The following is a 19,264-nucleotide window of genomic DNA, read 5'->3' as shown; positions in this document are numbered from 1 at the left end:
CTTTAGACAACTGGATCGTGATCGTCACACTGCTGGGCTTAGTCATGCTGCTGGCTTTGATCTCCGTCCTCTGGAAGTACTGCTGCCACCGTTCCCCAGGTGAGCTCCGGGTGCAGGGGACCCCCGACGCGCTCATCCTGGCCTGGGGAGGGGGGGGCTCTGCGTGGGTGTGGGCTGGCTGGGAGAAGAGGGACCTGCCTGAGGGATCACAGCACCATTTTCATCTTCCAGGGGACGGGAGAGACCTGAGCGGGAAGTCCTGCAGCGTGTTGGTGAGTTGAGGGGGATGCTGGGGGGGTGGCAGCTCCATTTGAGGGGCTGGGCTGAGGTTCCCCCACTTTGCCTGCAGCTCCTGGGAGGACCCTGGGGATGGGGTAGAGCTGGGCCAAGCAGAAGGTCTCTGGTAGTGCCCCGCCATATGTGGGGGGCTTGCAGCCCCCCTCCAGTGCCATTAACCCTTCCCTGGCAGAGGTGTTGGCACATCCAGGGTCCCTGGTGGGGACCCCGGGTTAAAGGGGGGTCTGGGCTGTACTGGGACCCCTTCAAGTTCAAGATGAGCAAGCGAGCCGTGGCCTTGACACGGCAGCAGGGTGGGTGCCTCCACCGTAGGTGACGTCCTGGGTGAGCCCTACCCTCCCGGGACCCCCCAACTCAGTTGGTTGGTGCTTCTCTCCTGTGGCAGGACTACTTGTTGCGGAAGCTGAGGTACCAGCGGGGGGGCCTGGGGACACAGGACAACATCCGCAACGAGCAGTTCTCCCGGGATCAGCTGCTCCCCACGGCGTCGGGTTTGGTGACTCCCAGCGCGCCGGGACTGGAGGTACGTGGTCGTGTCCCTCCGCTCCGTCGTGCTCGGCCGAGGTCTGATGCTCTCCTCTGCCTTCACCAAGCTGATCAGCTTGGGGGGGCTTCCAGGGCTGGAGCACGATTTCTGCACAGAGACACGGAGGGGTCTTCTTGTCCTTGTTTTGGGCTCAGGACTGCAAAGTCTGCTTGTTGCAGTCAGCTGCCAGAGTCCTCTGCAAATTTAATGCTGATGCTGAGCAAACAGACAGTTCTTCTCTCCCTGGCCAGGACCCATGAGGCAGCTCTCCCCTGCTCGTGGCCTGCTGTCATCCCAAAGCGAGGAAACAACGGGTGTCCCGGGGAGGGGTTGTGGGGATCTCCTGCCCCAACAGCCCCCAGAGAGAGGGAGAGGGTCTCCAACCCTCCTGTTAATGGGCCCTGGGGACAGCATTTGTGCAGGTGCTTGGTGGGTGCTCTAGGACGTTGTCTTTCCAGGTGACGGTGCCAAGGTCCTCAGATCCCAGTGTGAAACCCAGGAGGAATCTGGTTCCGGTGCCAGAAAAAGACCCCGTTACCCGTAAGTGTTGGGGCCCAAGGGACACGCTGGCATGAGCCTGTGGGATGAGCTTTTGGGGCAAAATCCTTTCTGACCCAGCTGTCCGTGCTCTACCCTGTTCTCTGAGCTTTTCCCTTCCCCCTCTCTAGTTTTGCGACGCTCTTTTGACATCTTTGCCCAAGACGTCCCCTACAAGGACTGGAAGAGATTTGGCCGAGCCCTTGATCTGCTGGAGAACGACATTGTCCTCGCGGAGATGAACGACAAGTACTCGCTGGAGCCTTTCTTCCAGATGCTCAACACGTGGCAGAACAGACAAGGGATGGATGCCTCCGTCAACACACTGCTGGAGACCCTGCACCAGATCAATCTTGGTGGGATTGCAGAGGACATCTCCTCCAAGCTGGTCCAGCAGGGATATTTCCAATATGAAGTGAGCTGAGGAGCAGGGCAGGCCCTGAATCAACTTACTTCAAGCTGCAGACATGAATACCTCCAAGAACACTTGAGTTTTTTCTTTTTATAGCTCTCCTGTGGCGCTTTTCTTTCTGAAGCCATTGTACAGTTCAGCTGAGCCTGGAGGAGTTGATCCTCTCATGAAGCACAAACCTCGTGCTCCTCTCTGCCGAAGCAACGGGCTCAATGTTGGTGCTTCCTTACGAAATCCCAGCTGCTGCCTTGATTTCACTGGGTCAATGCAAAGAGCCTCAAACTGTTGCAAGCTGCCTCCGGGACTGTCTCGCTTGGAAACGCTGGTACTACACGGAGCAGCGCAGGGAAGGGCCTTGGCAGGTTACAGGCATCCCTGGGGTTTTTAACTGGATCATCCTTTTTTTTGGAGGGGGGGGGGGTGGTTCCTGACATCATGCAATGGCTTCTGCTTGTAGAACATCTCTAAGCTGGCCAAGCAAGCTTAATACTGTACGCTTGGTGGGCAAGCATTAACTGGGTTCTTGGGTTGCTTTCTCCAAGCTCTTGACTGAATTGGGTTTTAGCTGATAGTGGTTCTGCTTGCTGTTAGGAATCGGTTCGGAACTGGACTTTGAGGGGAGGGTGGGAATGGTTTACCTGCTCTGCGATCGCTGGGGAAAGGGTCAGTGCGGGGAGCGGGCAAGCTCCTCCTCGCAGCAGGATGGGGAATGTGGGCAGCAAACTGCTGCTGGGCCAGAAACCTCCTTCCGAGTCGGTTGGTTCCCGTTCCCTTGGCCGGGGGGTGGTTTTGCTGCCTCCAGCCAGCGTGGAGACGTGAACGCACCGAGGTCGGAGCGTGTCTGTGGGCACCCGCCCTCCATCCTGCGGCGGGACGGCTCCTCCAACGCTCTGCCCCTTGCCCTGCCTCTCGCACATAGCTCAGGGACGGCTTGGCTGGCAAAACTACTGCATTCCTCGTGCAGCCCAGCCCACCAGGACCCGCCAGGCTCGATGATCTTTAGGGTCCCTTCCACCCCCAAACCACGCTGTGACCTTCCCCAGCGCGGAGGGCGAGGGGCAGCGCCAGCCCCTCCCCGTGCTGCAAGGCGCCCTGCTGCCACCCCTGCTCCCCCCTCATCACCAACACCTGAAAAAAACCCTGTCTAGAAAATGCAAGCAGTTTGTATTTATGTATTTATTTAGTAATTGTACATATATTAACTTAAAAGCTAATATAAAAATAGTATTGTTTTTTTACTATGCATGATTGTGTGTTTTTATACAGAGCTCTGGCCCAGCCAGTTTGCTATTTCCAGTTTTTACACGTCTCTTTATGAAGGAAGAATAAACTTTTTAAAAAATCCTCCTGATTTATCTTTGTTTTAATTTCCCCCCGCCCCTTGCTGTGCCGTAACGCTGGCGATGGTCTGTTCTGGGTTTCAGTGGGCACCAAAGGAGCTGGACCAGATGCTCAGCAGCTGCTCTGCGTGGCACTGAGGACCCAGCCCGCGGTGTCGGGGCTCTGCCACGCCGGCATCCTGCCGGCACCGCTCCCCACCAGCGCTGCTGCTGCCAGGGAAAATCCTCAGCAGCAAACCTGGCCTCTGCTTTTACCCCTTACGCCGCCAGTCCTGTGCTCTTTAGTCGCCTGCAAAAGCAGGAGGCTGAAATCTCAGTCCCTCCAGCGTGCAGGGGCCAAGTGACGCCGCTGACCCCCCTGTGATGGAGCTGCTGCTGCCGGGGGGCTGCGGTGCTCCCCGCTCCGGCTACGCCCAGCCAGGGCTCTGTGTGGTGCAATAGCTGCGTTGCAAATCCATGCAGGGTTTAGTGAGAAAAGGGCTCTGCTCGCCCAAGAAACCCCCCGTCAGCTGCCTGCCATCGCACCGCAACTGGGTTTTTATCGAGAATGCAGCTCTGGGGCAAGTGCTAAAAGCAGGAGCTCTCAGGGACCTGCCAGGAGGTTTCATGCCCGAGCTGCTGTCCCGGGCAGCCCCAGCGTGCCCCCCCCGAAGCGTGCAGGGAGCTCCTGCAGAGCCAGGCACATGCAGGATTTAGTGCCGGGACCCAGGGGCTCGGGTCCTGGCCTGGGGAAGGCAAACAGGACTTGGAAGCGGCGACGAGCGCCCAGGTTCAAAAGGGAAAGAAATTTGTCATTCCTACCTGCTCGCTGGTGCTGCAAAGTGTGAAACCACCACGTGTAAACTCGCTGGAGCTGCAACCTCGCTCCTGCATCCGTGGCTGAGGATGAACATACGAAAACGAGTGACTCCAAGGTGCTCGACCGAGGCCAGCGGGAATTGGAGCAACACGGCCGCCGCTGGGAGCTTCCCTGCCGGGAGCATCCCTACGTGCTCGCTCCAGCAGCCGGTTCTGCCAGGGATGAGCTCTGAGGAGCTTCCCCCTTCCCGGCTGGGGAGGGCGAGCGGAGGTTTGGGTCCCTGCCTGGCAGGCCCGCAAAGCCCCCGGGGCCACGCTGCCTTCTCCTGCCGGTACCCGCTGTGTTTGTGCACCTACAAGGACACAGGTGGGACATGCAAAGTTAATCCGACGGTGAAGCCACCTCTCGTCACACAAACGTTTTTGATGGCTGGATCCTGCAACGCTCCTCCACTGTCCCTGTCCGGCCCAGGAGCGCTGGAGAAGGGGTGCTGGTGTCACCCCGAGCAGGGGACAAGGATGCCCCATGTCCAGCCGCTTCCTCCCAAACACACAGGGACCACGCTGGGCTTTTAAAATACCATTTATTACAATGGAGCCTTCCAGGCTAAAATCCCAAGGCCAGGGCCTGGGGTTGGTTTCTGGTGTGGCAGGTTGCGGGGCGGTGGGTTTGGGATTTTTTTGTTTTGTTTTGTTTTTTTGCTGTAAGTTTTCTTTTTAAACAAAAATGAAAAGTTAAGAGGCAGGGAGGAGAGGGCTCCTGTCCCCTCCTACTCCCCGAATTAGGACAGACCCCACTTGTGAGTAGAAGGAGGGATGCTGCAGTGCCTGGAGGCATTTGGGGACCGGGGTCCCCCGCACTGTGCCTGACCCTGCTGCAAGTCAAAGGGGGTGGCAGGACCCCCACAGCGGCTCCGGCTGCCCAGGGTGGCAAGATGCCATCAGCCAAACCAACCCTATCCCACAGCTTGTGGTTACAAATTAAAGTGGCAGCGGGATGGGTTTCTTCTTCTTCTTCTTCCTCATGCTGCCGATGTTCAAAAAAACCCCAAAACAAAACCCAAAATAAAACCACAACACAGCCCTCGTGCTCCTGTAAACATGAGTTTCTCCTGCTGCTCGGTCTCTGCCAGCCCTGCAGCGTGCGGGCAGCCGCGGCGCGGGGAGAGCAGGGCTCCAGGAGCGCCGGGGGCTGGCGCCCGGCCCCCAGCCCCTCCGCAGGGACGGGCCCCCGCTGCCACCGGCTCCTCCGGGGCTCCGGCCGGTGGCATCCGCTCCACGCCTGGTGCTGGGGCAGGTCATCCCACCCTTCCTCCTCCTCCTCGTCCTCCTCCTCCTCCCAGTCTCCTCCCAGGGATGCTGGAGCCAGGGCAAGGATGGGCTTTCAAACCACAGCCGAGGAGGAGGAGGAAGAGGAAGAAGAGGAGGCTGTGGCTGCCGACGATGAAGGAGAGGAAGAAGGGGAGGAGGAGGCGTTCCAGAAGAGCCATCGCCTCTTGGGCTGCCGTTTGAGGTGGAGGTAGTCTTCCTTCTCCCGCTCCTTCTTTGCCCGCTGGTAGTGATCCTCCTCCTTCAGGTACCACACCGGTGGCCAGCGGTGCTTCTCGAAGTACTCCTGGTTCTCTGCAGGGAGACGGGGGAGGTGAGGGCAGTGCTGGGACCACCAGGCCCCCCCCCCCCGCCACATCATCCTGCCCCAGCCCCTGCTCACCTCCCGACATGGCCTTCATGTCCCGGGGGAACTTGCGGCAGACGTTGTTGTAGTTGGTGCAGATGTGGTGGAGGCACCAGTCGGCGAGCTGGTAGGCGCAGTGGAACTGGAAGAGATGGAGCCCAACGTCAGAGCCAGGGGGGAAGCAGGAGGGACTCGTCCTATTCCTCCACGGACATCCCAGACCAGACCTGGCTGTCCTCTCTGCCAGGAGAGCACCTCGTGCATCCCCAGCCCTGCCAGCACCGGGTCCTGTCCCACCACGTCCTACCTGAGCCAGCTCCAGGAACACGAGCACGTCCCCATCGATGTCCACCATCATCTGCGCCGCCTCCATCAGGCCGGTGACGGTGTACTGCTCTGTGGGGGACACACGGGGTTGGGATGGGGTGACAGTGGGGACACCGTGCTGCCACCAAGCCCTGAGGACAGCGGGGGACACCGTCCCGCTGCAGCCGCCTCGACTCACCAGTGAGAGCCACCAGGTGCGGCAGGCAGAGGCGGTTGGCGAGGATGATGAGCTTCATGTCATCGAGGTCGGGGCTGGAGCTGAACTGCCCGGTGTAGAGGTACTCCAGCACCGCCCGCATGCAGCTCTTGCTGGTGTAAGGAAGTGCCACCTGCGAGACACGCACCGGCTGTCACCCCACGGCCATCCCCAGCCCTCCCACCCTCCCGGGACAAGCCCTGGGGCCCCTCCTCACCTCGTTGGTGGAGCTCTCCACAAAGGGGCCGCCAAACATCGCGGCCATCCAGTCGCAGCTGGAGATGAGCAGGGGCTTGTGGGCACTGATAGCACCGTCATCCAGCACGAAGGTGACATCTGGGGACAAGCAGAGGGATGCTACTGGGGCTGTCCCATCACCCAGGGCTCAGCCACAAAATGTCTCGCACCAGGGACAGAGAGAAGGGGACAGAGCCTGGCACATCCTATTATTTGTCCTAAAAAATCTTTTTTTTTTTTTCTTCCCAGCATCCTCCGCCAGCTCAGAGGAGCTCAGGGAAGGGCCCTGGTGGGGGTTTGGCTCTTCCAAGGGATTTTCCCAAGATACCACGACACATTTGAAAGCAAAGGGAAAAACCCCCGGAACCAAATGTCTCACCCAAGCTGGAGTCCTTGGGAGAGCTGGGCAGGATGTCAGGGATCTCCTGCCGCCCTACCCTGCTCCTCACCCTGGACCAGGGCTCTTCCTGAGGTGTGCCATGGGCCAGCTCACATCTGTCCCCTGACAGTTCCAGCTTGACCACATCAAGGTCTTTCATCATGAAACAAATTCAGCCAGAGGCAGGCTGGGACATTCACACCCCCCCGGGACGTCACCCCGCAGCATTGCGGCACAAGCCGGCAGCACGTGGTGCTCGGTGGAAAGCTGGGGAAGTCCTACCAAGGGCACGTTGCTCCTCGTAAATCAGATGACCCTGCGAAAATCTGGGCCTGGGAGGGAAGGAAGTCGCCTTTGCTGCTCTCCCGTAAATAAACAGAGCTGTCAGGCGGCTGGGGAGCAGGAAACCCTGAGGAAGGGCCACTACAGTCACACTTTCTGGTGAAAAAAACCCCATAAAAATCCCAGAAATGCAAAGTGTGACCAAAAAGCCCAGGGAAGGCGAGTGAGGACCTGCTCACGCATGGGGCAAAGCCAGGAGCTCCAAGCCCCCCATCCATCCAGCAGAGCCCCCCCAAGAAGGGAGAGGGGGTCCCTCGGCCTGGAGTCGTACCCGAGAAAGTCCCCTTGGCCAGGCATTCCTTCACCCGGTTGGTCCTCCGGACGTGGAAGGCTTTGGTGATCTCCTGGTTCATGAACGCCTCGTTGTTGAGGATGTTGGCCACCATCATCCGGAGGTCGAACACCTCCAGCAGCTCAGCGATGTGAGCAATGTGCATGAGGTCCCGCTCGTTCTCATCCAGCTCCCCTGTGTACAGGTACTTCAGCACGGCCCGGAAAGGACCTGGCTGGATGGAAGCATCCATCTTCACCACCACCATGAGCTTGGACTTGTAGGTCAACGGGTCTTCTGCCATCTCCTCCTGGATGCTGGTGAAAGCCCGGCTCCAAGAGGAGAGGTCCCTTCCCCGCCGCAGCCCACGCTCCCCGTTCTCGTAGCGGTTGCCCCGCAGGATCCCATCACTGGTGGAGGCTCTAAGGCACGGTTTTCGCTGGCCAGATCCGGCCTCCTCGGTGCTCTCACAGATATCAAAGCTAGCAGCTCGGAGGAGGAAATCCCGCCCATGGTGCCTCTCCTCTTGGTGCAGCATCCGCTCGGCGGCCGCAGTGACGGCCACCCCGAAGCCGTGCCCCGCGGTGCTCTGCTGGTCCTCCTCGCTCAGGTCCATGAGGAACAGGTCGTAAAATTTGGAGGAGGAGGTGGAGAGGTAGATCTTGTGTGCGTAGATTTTGATCTTCTCTTGCAGCACCAGGATGACGTCCGCGCACAGGGGGTCCTCCAAGAGGTGGGCTGGGCGCTCCTCGTTGTTGGAAGGGGGGTCCGGGACGATGATGATGGGCGGAGGGGGCCTGGGGGGGAGGAAGGGGGCTTGGAGAAGAGGCCGTTGCACGTTGCGGAGGTGGGACTTCCAGAACTGCAGGTGCCGGCGGGAGATGAGGGCGGCACGGATGGCATTGTCGAAGACGTCCTTGATGCCAAACTGGGCCACCACGCTTGTCTCGTAATAGGGGATCCCCAGCTCCTTGGCCACCTCCCTCCCCTTCTCTGGGGGAAGGATCTCGTTAGGTTTGATCGGCCTGAAAAAGAGAGGAGATAACGAAGAGACCTCTCCAGATGCATGATAAGGAGAAAGCATCGGGCAGGCGCGGACAACTCCGGGGCACAAGAGTCCCACCTGGCCAAGGGTCGCCGGGCCCGATTGACGGCCTCCAGGTCGGCATAGCGCAGGTCGAGCTGGCAGCCCACCAGGATGACGGGCGCGCGGGGACAGAAGTGTTTGATCTCTGGGTACCACATGGTCTTCACATGGTGGAGGGAATTGGGGTTGGCGATGGAGAAGCACAAAACCACCACGTCGGACCTGTGAGGAGAGGAAGGTCAAGGTCCAGCTTGGTGATGGAGCCAACCCCACCGTGTTTTGGCGTTGCCCAGGGTAGCAACGAGGCTCTGCCTCTCCCCTACCTGCCATAGGCGAAGCGCCTGTCTTTGTGGTGGTCACCAAAGGTGTCCCAGAGCCGCAAGGACACACTAACATCATCTACCACATCCCGGGAGCGCTCCAGCACCTGCGGGAACAGAACCACCATCCAGCTCCTGACTCCTCGAGCCCTGCAAGAGCGGGATTGTCCACCCAAGGCACAGGATACGGAGGAGTAACTCACAATTCCCCCACTGGGAGGATAAAACTCCATCTCCTCGGGCTTCCCGTGGGGGATCGGTGAGCCGAGCCCTCCCGGCATCCCCACCCCACTCCCCAACAGCCCTCACCTCCTGGCAGACGCGGTACTGGTCGATGGCCCACACCGTGGGCACGTGGGTGGCGAGGAGCTGGTACTGGGTCAGCGTGGCGTTGCAAGCGCGGGCACAGATGAGTCGGGTCTTGCCCACCGCGTTGTCCCCGACCACGACGCACTTGATAGTTTCTACGTTTGGCCTCTCATAATCCATGTCAGAATCCATTAATTGGGACCTGCGGGGGGGAAGCGGGGGGGTTCAGTCGCCGGGACAAGCGGGGGGGGGCTGTCTCCAGACAGGACGGGATGCTGAGGGGGGAGAAGCAGCAAGATGCTGCTGATCCTCACGCTCGCAGCACGGGGGAAGCTCCGCAGCCCCCAGCGAAGGCAGCAAGCGAAGGCAGCTGCCCACCCCTCCCCGGCTCGCGCTCCCCGCCAGTCCCCTTTAAAATTTAATGTTCTCGTGGCAGCGTGCGTTGCTCTGCCGCACGTCAGACACATGCCCTGCCTTAGATTCGACCCTCCTCCCTCCCTGTCTCTCTCTCCGGCCCTGGCTCATGCTTGTTCATGTGAGATGAGGCTTTTTTTTTTTTTTTTTTTTCCCTCCTCCTTTCCCCTTTCTCCCTCTCCAGCGTTTCCAAGCGAAGCTTCCAGATCCGCCCGCCCGAGCATACACCCGGGCACTGCCAGTCCCTCCAGCCACCCGCCTCGGGGGAGCACCAGGTCTGTCCCTCGACACCCGCCTGCCCCCTTTTCCCCCACCCCATTTCCCAGAGGGGATATTTGCTCCCAGCTAAGAGCAGTGAAGAAGAAACTCGTTGTATTTCCAGCCATCGGGTCTGGGAAGGCTCCCAGCACCTCCCAGGACCAGAGGGAGGTTGGTGCTGTGGGTGCTGCGAAGCGCCCGTATCCTGCGGGCAGGCGTGTCACCCTTCACCCACCCAGAGCCCCAGAGCCTAAATCAGCCAAAATTAACTCATCGCAGCATCAAGCCTGGGATTTACGGGATTTCCAGAGGGGAAGAGCGGGGAGGAGATTGAGGGAAGGGGAGAAGGACAAAAAAAAAACCCAACAAAAAACCAACCCCACATCCCAATTGCTCTGAACTTCCCAAAGCCACAGATCTCTTCCCCCTTGTCACTCCCTCCTGGCACCGGCCTCCCGAGCTGCTATAATAAACCACCAGCGCAAAGGCAGGGAGCTAAAATACCCGGTAACGATGGCAACCGAGCCCTGCACGCGGGGACCACGGACGCAGCTCCCTAAACTAGCAGCCTGGCAAGGACTTTCCAATGTTAGCACCTCCCTCCCGTGCGCAAGCTCGCTGAGCACACCTGGCTATGCCAGCCCGGAGGAGACGGCACGTGAGAGGGCTCAGCACCGTGCAGGATTGAGCCACAAGCCTTTTGGGCAAGCGGAGGTAAAGGCGGGTGGCACGAGTCCAGGTGGCTTTAGGTGCCAGCGCTTCGACATCGGCTGGTCCCAAGGCAAAACTTCTCCGAGGAGTTGACGCCGCGTGCCACGTCCCCTCCATCCTTTGGGATGCGGGGCCTCAAAAACCAGAAATATCAACCTCCTTGGGATTTGCACGGCAAAAAGGAGTCAGGGCAGGTTGTCTCCTTCCCCGTTAGGCCCTAGAAATTCATTTTCACCTCCCGCATCCGTCGCCGTCCCCGGTGCCCTGCTCCTCCCAGGGATCAGCTTTGCTCGGCAAGGCCGGGTGATCTCCGGGGAGGTTGTTCGTGCTGGGGGAGCTTCGCTGCGGTTATTTTTAGGGCCAGGCGTGCGCCCGAGTCGGCTGAGCTCATTCAGACAGTGGAAGAAGGGGGAAGGCACGTGGAGAGGACAACTGCGGGTGGCAGTTCGGATGCTCGCCCCGCGCGGGGAGCTCAGCCCGCACCCAGCCCAGCGCCGGGGACTTGGGAGCCTGCTTGGAAAGTCCAGCGCCCCGAGGGAATTAAGGGCTAAATCCTAATGGGATCAGCGCCTGTGGGCGAGGAGAGGAAGAGGGGGACAGCAGCGGGCACAAAATGAGGGCTCTGAATAAAGCAGGATCACGGCGGGGAACTCCGGTGGCCCTGCGGGGGTGGCTTGCAGCCCCCCACCCACAAGATATCGCCCCAGGAAGGGGCTGAGCCTCTTTGCAGGGACAATTTCGGCAGCACCTTGTCACCCCCTCCGCAGCCCCCCCTTCCCACCTTCCCCACCACCGTCTCTCTCCCGGGGACAGCTCCGAAACCCGTCGGAGAGCAAGAAATAACCCGAGATGCCCAGACATTGGAGCTCCCCCCCCAGTAAAAGCCCTTCCCTGGGGAGCAGGGCTGCTCCAGCCAGCTGCTCCCCCAGCCCCGCTCTCCCTGCCCGCTGCAGCCCCCCACCCAAACCACAGGCACCCAGTTAACACACACTCCACCCCCCTCACTCAAGGAGAACCCCAAAATTGCTCCTTCCAGGCTGCCCAGCCTGCGGTTGCCAAGGCAACTGCACCATCACCCCAGGAGCTGTCGCCTAGCAACTCCCAGGCTAAAAATCCTCCATCCCGCACCTCTCGAGGGGAGGAGAACCCCCAAACCGGGGGGAAACCTCCCCGAAACAGCAGCGACGCCCAAAAATAACATGGCACCTCCCGTGACCCTCCTGTCAGTTGTGGGGTGGGGGCGAGATGGGGCTCGGGGGGCCCCCGCGGAGGCAGCCGGGGCTGTGCAGGCCGCGGCGGGGAGGCGATGCGGGAGCGGGGCCCCGAGCGGGGCTGCAGCAACGGCCGGGCCCGGCCACGGCACCGGGGGGCACCGGGAGAGCGTGGGGGGCATTGCAGTAGGGTTAGGGGTGCTCGGAGCACCCAAATCGGGGGTGTGGGGCATTGCAAGGGGGCTGGGGGGGTGCCCGGAGCATCCAGATCGGGGATGCAGGACATTGCAAGGGGGCCAGGGAGCACTGGGAGGGGGTGAGGGGCTTTTGCAAAGGGGTTTGGGGTGCTCGGAGCACCCGGATTGGGGGTGCAGGGCATTGCAAGGGGGCTGGTGAGCAGTGGGACTGGGTGAGGGGCTTTGCAATGAGGTTCGGGGTGCTCAGAGCACCCATGATCGAAGGTGTGGGGCATCACAAGGAGGCTGGGGAGCACCTAGGCCGGGGGTGGGGGGCATTGCAGGGGGGTCAGGGGTGCTCAGAGCACCCAGATTGGGGACGGGGGGCATCGCAAGGGGGCCAGGGAGCACTGGGAGCGGCTGAGGGGCTTTGCAAAGGGGCTGGGGGTGCTCAGAGCACCCAGATCTGGGGTGCAGGGCATCGCAAGGAGGCTGGGGAGGAGCCGGGCCAGAGGTGGGGGGCATTGCAAGGGGGCCAGGGGTGCTCGCAGCACCCAGGCCGGGGGTGGGGGGTGTTCAAGGGGGTTCGGGGTGCTCGGAGCACCCAGGCCGGGGGTGGGAAGCACTGCGAGGGGGTTCGGGGTGCTCGGGGCACCCAGGCCGGGGGTGGGGGGCATTGCAAGGCGGTGAAGGAGGGGCCCCCACTGTCCCCCGCGCCGGCAGCCGGGGCCGGGCCGGGATGCGCGGAGGCGGAGCGGGGCACGGCGGGGAAGAGGGGAGGGGGGGTGTGGGGTGTGTCGGGGGGTCCCCCCGGTACTTACACCAACACAGACGAAGCGGCGGCTCCCAGGGGCCGGGGCCGGGCTCGCCCCTCCGGACATGGCCACGGCGCAAGTTGCGCGGCTCGGCTCTGCGCGCCTCGGCGCCGCGCTGCGCGGCTCAGGGCCTGGGGCGCGGGGGCCCATAGCGGCACCTCGGCCACCCCGCTCTCCGCATCCGCGGCCCCGCTGCGCTGCCCTGCGCGGAGCAGCCCTGCGCGGAGCAGCCCTGCGCGGAGCGGCGCGCTGCAGTCGGGGCCGCCCCGCCTTTCATTCACAAAAAACAAGCGGCCCCGACGAGGCCCCGCCCCCGACACCCCCCCACCCCCCCCCGACACCGCCCATTGGCTGAGAGAGACCCGGGGGGGGGTCCCCGGGAGGGGAGGGGGGGGGACAGGCGGGTAACGGGGCCGGGGTGCCCCATCCTGCCGCGCATGGGACCCCCCACCCTGCCCCTAACCCACCCCCCCCCGGAGGGGTCTCCATCCTGCCCCCCCCATCCTGCCCTGCAGTGGGGGACCCCTATTCTGCCTCTAACCCGCCCCCCGGAGGGGTCTCCATCCTGCCCCCCCATCCTGCCCCCCAGCCCTACCCTGGATGGACCCCCATCCTTCCCCTAACTCCCCTCCCCGCCGCCGCCCTCCATCATCTGCTGCATCCAACCCTCATCCTCCCCCTGCATCCCACCTCCCCACTCTCCCTCGTCCCCCCCAACTCCTGACCCCCGGGAAGGGGTGCACCCTCTGTCTGCCCCCTCCTCTGAGCACCTTTTCCCCCCCCCCCCGGAGCCCTGTGTGGTGCTGCCGGGCCAACAGCCCAGCTGTGCCAAAGGAGACCCCTCATGTGGCTACTCACAAGCCCCAGCCCCCCCCCTCAGAGCACCCCCAGCCCCTCGCAGGGCTGTTTTTCCCAGGGGGGGGGCAGACCTGCCCCATCCACCCCTACTCTCCAAGCACAGGCCACACTCTGCATTCCTGCCGTTGAACCCCAGCCCGCAGCGCTCCTCGCAACCCCTTCCTCACCCTGCAGCCCCCCCAGGGCTGCCCCCCTCCCCCCAATCCCAGCCCTGCCCCCCCCCCCACCCAGGGCATAAAAAAAACTCAGAGTCATCTTTGCAGCGTGGCTGCCGGGAAGGCGTCCGGCACGCTGACCCCGCTGCTCTGACCCCGTATATCCGCATCATGTGATGCCTCGCCATCCTTTCCCAAGGCTTTCGGCTGCCTTCCCCCCCCCCCCCCCAATCTCCTCCACGCTAAGCTCGGCCCCCCCCTTCCCGCTCCCTTTCCGCTCGGATCAGGCCGGCCGGCAGCCCGCGGCGCAGCCGACACTGATGCAACGGCCGCGTCAGCCGGCGTCAAAACCTCCGCGCTCGCCTCACCTCACACCTTCGCCTCGCAGCCGCCCGGCACGGCCCCCCCATCCCAGCACCCCCCCCACCCAGCATCGCCCCCCGCCTCACCTAACTCGCAGGACGGGGATCTCTCTCTCCATAGCAGAAGGAGATGGAGTCGCTTATTTGGGGAGGGGGAAGCCCTTTGGCTCTCGAGCCGGGCATAGGCAGCTCCTGGCTCTGCCTCCGTGCCCACGCCAGCACCGGGAGCCAGCGGCAGAGCTCTCGGCTTCGCGGCGAAACTATTTATTCCCCTGCAACGGGAGCTGCGAGCAGCCGAGCTGCAGCTTTGAGCTTTCTTCTTCTTGGAGTGGGTCACGGGGAAGGAACACGTAAAGCTTGTTTGCCAGCCGCATGATTTGGCTTTATTTGCTCTCTTGTAGCAGGTGCTTAATTGTGGCATAAAGAGTTCCTGGCAGCTCTCTGGGCAGCCGAATTCCCGCCTGCCCCCCTCCCTGCCAGGCAAAACAAAAGCACAATTGTCACTTGCAGTCGAAACACCCCGGCTGCTGCCCTCGCCCGGGCCCTTTCCTGGCAGGAGAGACCCGGCGGTGGGAGGCATCGGCGAGGGCACGGGGCAGGGGAAGGGGCTCGGGAGCATCTACGGAGCTGGTGGCTGTGACTCGCAGCCGTAGGAGGAGAAACCCAAGACTCAGCTGCCTCACTGCAGCCCACTGCTCCGCAGCCAGCCCACACCGTGGCACGGCATGGCTGCCCATGGCACGGCACGGCTGCCCATGGCACGGCACAGCACGGCACGGCACGGCTGCCCATGGCATGGCACAGCACGGCACGGCATGGCTGCCCACGGCACGGCATGGCATAGCATGGCACGGCACAGCTGCCCATGGCACGGCACGGCACGGCACAGCATGACGAGAGTTCCCCTCCCTCAGCGCCGCTGCCTCTGGCAGGGCTGTAATTAAAAGGCCGTTTACTCCCTGCTCCCATGGCTCTCGCCGATTTAAACCTCTTGAACTTGTCCCAAAGGGCTGCCCGGCTCCGTAATCCCCCTCGCTCCCAGGCCAAGAGCTCCAAACCTGATGGCTGAGCGCTGGGGGTCAAACGGGGGAGCCTCCACCACTGGGAACAAGCAGCTATTTTCACCCCGTAGCATCCTCCCCCCTCCATCTCCCCCTTCCCAGCAAGGAATGAAGAAACTCTCTGGGTATTAGACACGAGCGGACATTGCTCCGGCCGTGCCCTCCCCAATAAACTTTATGACTCCCACGGGTTTAACGCCAGGAGTGTTTCCATCCCTCGCAGGTGCTCCCCGCGCCCCTGCCCGGCCTTCCCAGCTCTGCCCCGCCGATGCCCCCCACCCGGATCCCCAAATATAAAGCTGAGCTCAGCGTTATTCACCTTACAGAGGCCTGAAGGGCTGCGACAGACCGAGGCAACACCTCCCTCGCCAGCAGCCCCCCGGCAAACTCAGATTTGCAGCAGGGGGGAGACACCCCAACGCCCTCCGGCAGCCCTGGCCACGCGTTCCCGCAGCCCCCGCAGACCTGCCTTTGCCCTAAGCCCTGCTGTGAATTTTCTGCCTTATCCGTGGGGGAACGGAGGCGTCGCAGTGGTGCGTGTCAGAGGGGAGCAAAGAGCAAAGTCCCCTGGAGAAAGTGGCCGGAGGAAAAGTACCTGAACCAGGAGGCTGGAGGAGCCGGCGCAGGGCGGGGGGGTACTTACAGGCTGTGAGCCATGGCAGTCATCTTCCCGTCGGGGTTGCCTTTCCCTTGGGTTTCCATCTCTTTCTCTTGGCCGACTCTGAAAGGAGAGGGCAGAAGGGCTCTGTGAAAACACCCTGAACATGGACTCACGTCCTAAAGCCACCCCCCCGCCTCCCCGCGCTCCTGCACGGTGTCACCCCGCTACCCTGGGGACGGAAAGTCCTTTGGGAAGGCAAATCCTGCACAGCCACCTAGGAAGTGTCCTTGTGTTGGGAGAGGGTTGTCCCTCATCTACCGAGCGTCTCTGCCTGCCATCCCTACATCCCCCTGCCAGGGCTGCCCTCCCCGGGCCACCACCTTCACCATAGAAAGCAGCCGAGGGGGAGAAATACAGATACCTGCAACAGGCACGCACAGACCCGTCCCCTTCACTGAAGCCCTGCGCTGGGTTTCACAGTGACAACCTCCCCTCGGCCCCAGGGGCTGGCCAGGGTGCTCGAGGGGTCCCCCAGTAACCCCCCCCTGCTCCAAGCACCTTACCCTTGGGCTAACAGCCTTCTGTGCGGGCACGGGTGCCACGAGCAGTGCCGGGCTCCCAGGCTAGTGGCCAGCAGCCCACCAAGGCCTCCAGCATGTTTGCTTTGGCCAACGCTCCCCTCCGGCGAGCTCTGGAGCGAGGCAGGGCTCTCCCTTCCTTCTCCTGTCACCAGATCAACGGTGCCTGCACACGTCAGGCTGGAGCAGAGTCCAGCCTGGGCTTCGCTCCTGGCAAACCCAGCAGATGCCTGGCTCCTGCCAGGGAGGGGGAGCGGGTTTACGAGACCCACCATAGTGCTGAGTCCTTCCCCAGACCCACCCTGGAAGAGCGATTAGGGTCACCTCTCCATTTTGCTGCTCCGAAAACCCCAAATCCTGCAGCTTTTCTTCCTGGGTGATGCTACAAGGGGACTCCTTGCTCAGGGCAGCTGCCCCAGGCATCCACGCGGGCTCCCCAGCCCCATCAGCAGGACTGGGAGAGCTCAACCTTCCCTCGCCGGCCAACCCGGGAGGGAAAAAGCAGCTCAGACAAATGCAAAAATGGCAAAACCCAACCCCACCGTGGTGGGGGAACAACGGGGGGCAAAGGGACCCTGTGCCGCTGGAGATGGCACGATGGGATGTGCCACCGCACTGGTGGGGAGCAGACTGGGAAGGAGAGTCCAGGAAAGAGCTGATACCAGAGGGAAAGGCCTAAAACAAGCAAAAAGAGCATTTCTGCATCTTCCATCCCCTGTCCTGCCAGAGCGACAGGGTCTATCTCCGAGCCAGGAGATTGGGGCGCTCTGGAAATTCACTGCATGCGCACGTTATGGCCCAGCTACACGCCTGGATCCCGTCTCCCAGCCCTGAAATACGGCCACCTGATCCGCCACGGGCGGTAACTCATCCTGCCATCGATAGCGCCGCAGGATTTCAGGGATTCATCACTCAGTTTATAAATATTTAAACCCAGAAGGAGCCATGTACTCGCATCAAATGCAACATATTACACAAGCAAAGCATCCCTCCCTTTACCCCGGCGCAGAGCTAATGAACATCTGGAGCTCTCCAGACGGGTCTTTTGCAGCTAGAAACCGGGTCAGGGTGAAAATTCAAGCTCGTGGTCCCCGCGTGCAGGATTTCTGCACCCTCCAGCTGGGATATATTGGATTTACCACCCTGTTTGGTGCAAAAAGCGTTGTCAAGATGAAATGGCAGCTAAGGCTGCTCCTCCAGCTGCTTCCCCCCAACACCCCATGCAGGTTCTGGGCATGCAGGGCCCCACGCTCGCAGGACGGCTGCAGCTGCAGCCTGAAACATTGACAGGCTCCCCGCCGGCCCGCTGCTTCATGCAGTATTCACAGCTTCATACAGTATTAAGAGCTGCTGACGCCTCGTGAAAAAACTGTGAAAAGCTTCTATTTGGGGAAAGTTCCTCTTATAACGGTGCATCCTGTGGCTTCTCTGTTTCCCTTTTCTCCTGGTTCTCTTGCTGGGGAGAGCAGGGCAAAAAATAGGCTGATAGTGTTGCCAACGAACTTGGGTTCTTCATCAGCAGAGGAAAATCACCCCCCCCAGCAAACAACCCCGAGAAATTAATTCTCGTTTTGCACCCAGGGAGCTGCTATGGGTGTGGGGAGGGTGTCTGGCTGGCTTGCTGCAGCTTGGGGACTGATGCCCAGCGAGAAGGGGGAAAATGGGACCTTTCTGGGTCTTATCCCTGGGTCTGGCTGCAGCCAGCACCCTGCACGGAGCATGGTGCAGGTTTTGGGGGGGCTCGGGGGGGGCCTGCATATCTCCACATTAAAAAGAAAATAATTAAAAAATCAAAGAACAAAGAGTCTGTTTCTAAGCAACTGTCTCCAGTAGGGATGGAGAGCAGAGGAAGGGGAAGAAGTAATGCTGGGCAGGGAGAAAACTTCTGGGGTCCCAGAGCCCCCAGCATGACCCGGGGGGTGAGGAAGGGAGCGGAGGAGCTGCCTGGGTCTGTCTCAGTGGCGATGGTTGTTTGAAAGGCAGGAAAAGAGGGGACACGGGGGTGTCAGACCACCCGCAGCCAGCACCAGGGGCAGAGACTCAGGGGTGGGTGAGCAGGAGCATCGTCCCCTTTCCCCACCGCAGAGCCCGGCTGCCAGCCGCAGCCCCCGGGAGAGCGGCCGTACCTCGTGCCCGGGCTTGTGAAACAGCACCCGAGCCCCCAAAACCACTTCCTACCCCAACGGCTCCCGGGCAAACGAAGCGGCAGCAGTGCTGCCTGTTGCCTTGCCAGGCGTCTGCAGGCAGCAGGAGATGGCGCACAGGCAGCGGGCAGGGAGGGGACGGCAGCATTTGGTGGCTGCGTGGACGTCCCGACTACCTGCCAGGAGCCACCAACACCCCTCATTGAGGCAGCAAACAGCGGCCACGGAGAGTCACCGGTTTTATTGGCTTTGTCCCCGTCGGACAGCTGGGTGGCATCTGCCCCGTGCTGGAAGACTCTTCACTCCCACAACTTGGTGGCTTCTCACACGTGGCTCTGCCCAAGCACCCTCCTCCCTGCCCGCACCAGCCATGGGCTACTCGTGAAACCCCGATGGCCACCAACATGCCCCGCAGAGCCCCGTCGGGGCCTGCCAGCCCAATTCCCCATGGCTTGAAAAGGAGCCAAGGGGCAACGAGGGAACGAGGGGCTAAGAGCACCCCCCCTCTCCGGAGGGTCTGCACCACCCCACAGCCCCCCGGGGCTACTTCAAACAACTCCTGTGGCATGAACCCCCTCCGCCCCAGCGCAGCCCACCCACCCATTTCCAAACCCTCAACCCACACACCCCTTCGCATCCCCCCCCGCAGCTCCCCAGCATGGTGGTGGGGGGAAATCTCTCAGCCTCGCCATACCCCATCGCCGCTACCAGGGCTGGATTCAGCAAAGCCCTGTGGATAAACACGGGGGATAAATTTACTCCTGGCAGCTGGTTACCTGCGTGCACCGGCTCTGCACCGTCCCGTGGCTCTCCCCTCCGGTCCAGCAGCTGCCTTCGCTTTCCCGAGGTGCTAACTGGCCTGGACAG

At 61.8% G+C, this 19,264-nt stretch overlaps 3 protein-coding genes across 7 annotated transcripts in view; 2 read left to right on the top strand and 1 right to left on the bottom strand.

Moving 5' to 3' along the window:
* The window catches only part of LOC141935836 (tumor necrosis factor receptor superfamily member 10B-like), an 8,628-nt gene extending 5,512 nt beyond the window's left edge, over window positions 1–3,116 (top strand). The window contains exons 6-10 of the mRNA XM_074852463.1: window positions 7–99; window positions 232–272; window positions 683–820; window positions 1,282–1,363; window positions 1,492–3,116. Coding sequence (XP_074708564.1) covers window positions 7–99; window positions 232–272; window positions 683–820; window positions 1,282–1,363; window positions 1,492–1,784 — 647 coding nt within the window. The 3' untranslated portion in view covers window positions 1,785–3,116. The remainder of the gene's footprint in view (window positions 1–6; window positions 100–231; window positions 273–682; window positions 821–1,281; window positions 1,364–1,491) is intronic.
* Window positions 2,934–19,229, bottom strand: RHOBTB2 (Rho related BTB domain containing 2). Of its 5 annotated transcripts, none has more exons than XM_074852438.1 (11): window positions 19,174–19,229; window positions 15,718–15,795; window positions 9,054–9,255; window positions 8,748–8,851; window positions 8,461–8,646; window positions 7,338–8,362; window positions 6,326–6,444; window positions 6,091–6,241; window positions 5,893–5,981; window positions 5,622–5,727; window positions 2,934–5,533 (listed from the first exon to the last, which is right to left on the bottom strand). In XM_074852438.1, exons 2-11 carry the CDS (start codon window positions 15,774–15,776, stop codon window positions 5,295–5,297), a joined length of 2,280 nt encoding a protein of 759 aa, XP_074708539.1. In that variant the 5' UTR covers window positions 15,777–15,795; window positions 19,174–19,229; the 3' UTR covers window positions 2,934–5,294. The 5 variants fall into 5 exon arrangements, with proteins under 5 accessions (XP_074708539.1, XP_074708540.1, XP_074708541.1 ...); XM_074852439.1 differs by lacking the exon at window positions 19,174–19,229 and adding an exon at window positions 16,239–16,335; XM_074852440.1 differs by lacking the exons at window positions 15,718–15,795; window positions 19,174–19,229 and adding an exon at window positions 14,101–14,289.
* PEBP4 (phosphatidylethanolamine binding protein 4) overlaps window positions 19,188–19,264 on the top strand; it is an 80,693-nt gene continuing 80,616 nt past the window's right edge. Inside the window, exon 1 of the mRNA XM_074852467.1 lies at window positions 19,188–19,264. The gene's annotated coding sequence lies outside the window, so the exon portion shown is untranslated.

The sequence above is a fragment of the Strix uralensis genome, chromosome 28 (genome assembly GCF_047716275.1).
Source record: "Strix uralensis isolate ZFMK-TIS-50842 chromosome 28, bStrUra1, whole genome shotgun sequence".
Taxonomy (NCBI): Eukaryota; Metazoa; Chordata; class Aves; order Strigiformes; family Strigidae; genus Strix; species Strix uralensis.
Note: the sequence above shows the minus strand (reverse complement) of the source record. Positions and strands in the feature narration are given on the sequence as shown.

Bases quoted from the DNA above. Each gene is read 5' to 3' on its own strand.
- RHOBTB2 (XM_074852437.1), bottom strand. From the start codon at position 10,553: ATGGAGGGGACGTGGCACGCGGCGTCAACTCCTCGGAGAAGTTTTGCC. The intron at 8,647-8,747 runs GTAGGGGAGAGG...CTCTCCTCACAG, and splicing joins AGGCGCTTCGCCTATGGCAG to GTCCGACGTGGTGGTTTTGT. The intron at 5,982-6,090 runs GTGAGTCGAGGC...TGTCCCCCACAG, and splicing joins GCACCTGGTGGCTCTCACTG to AGCAGTACACCGTCACCGGC.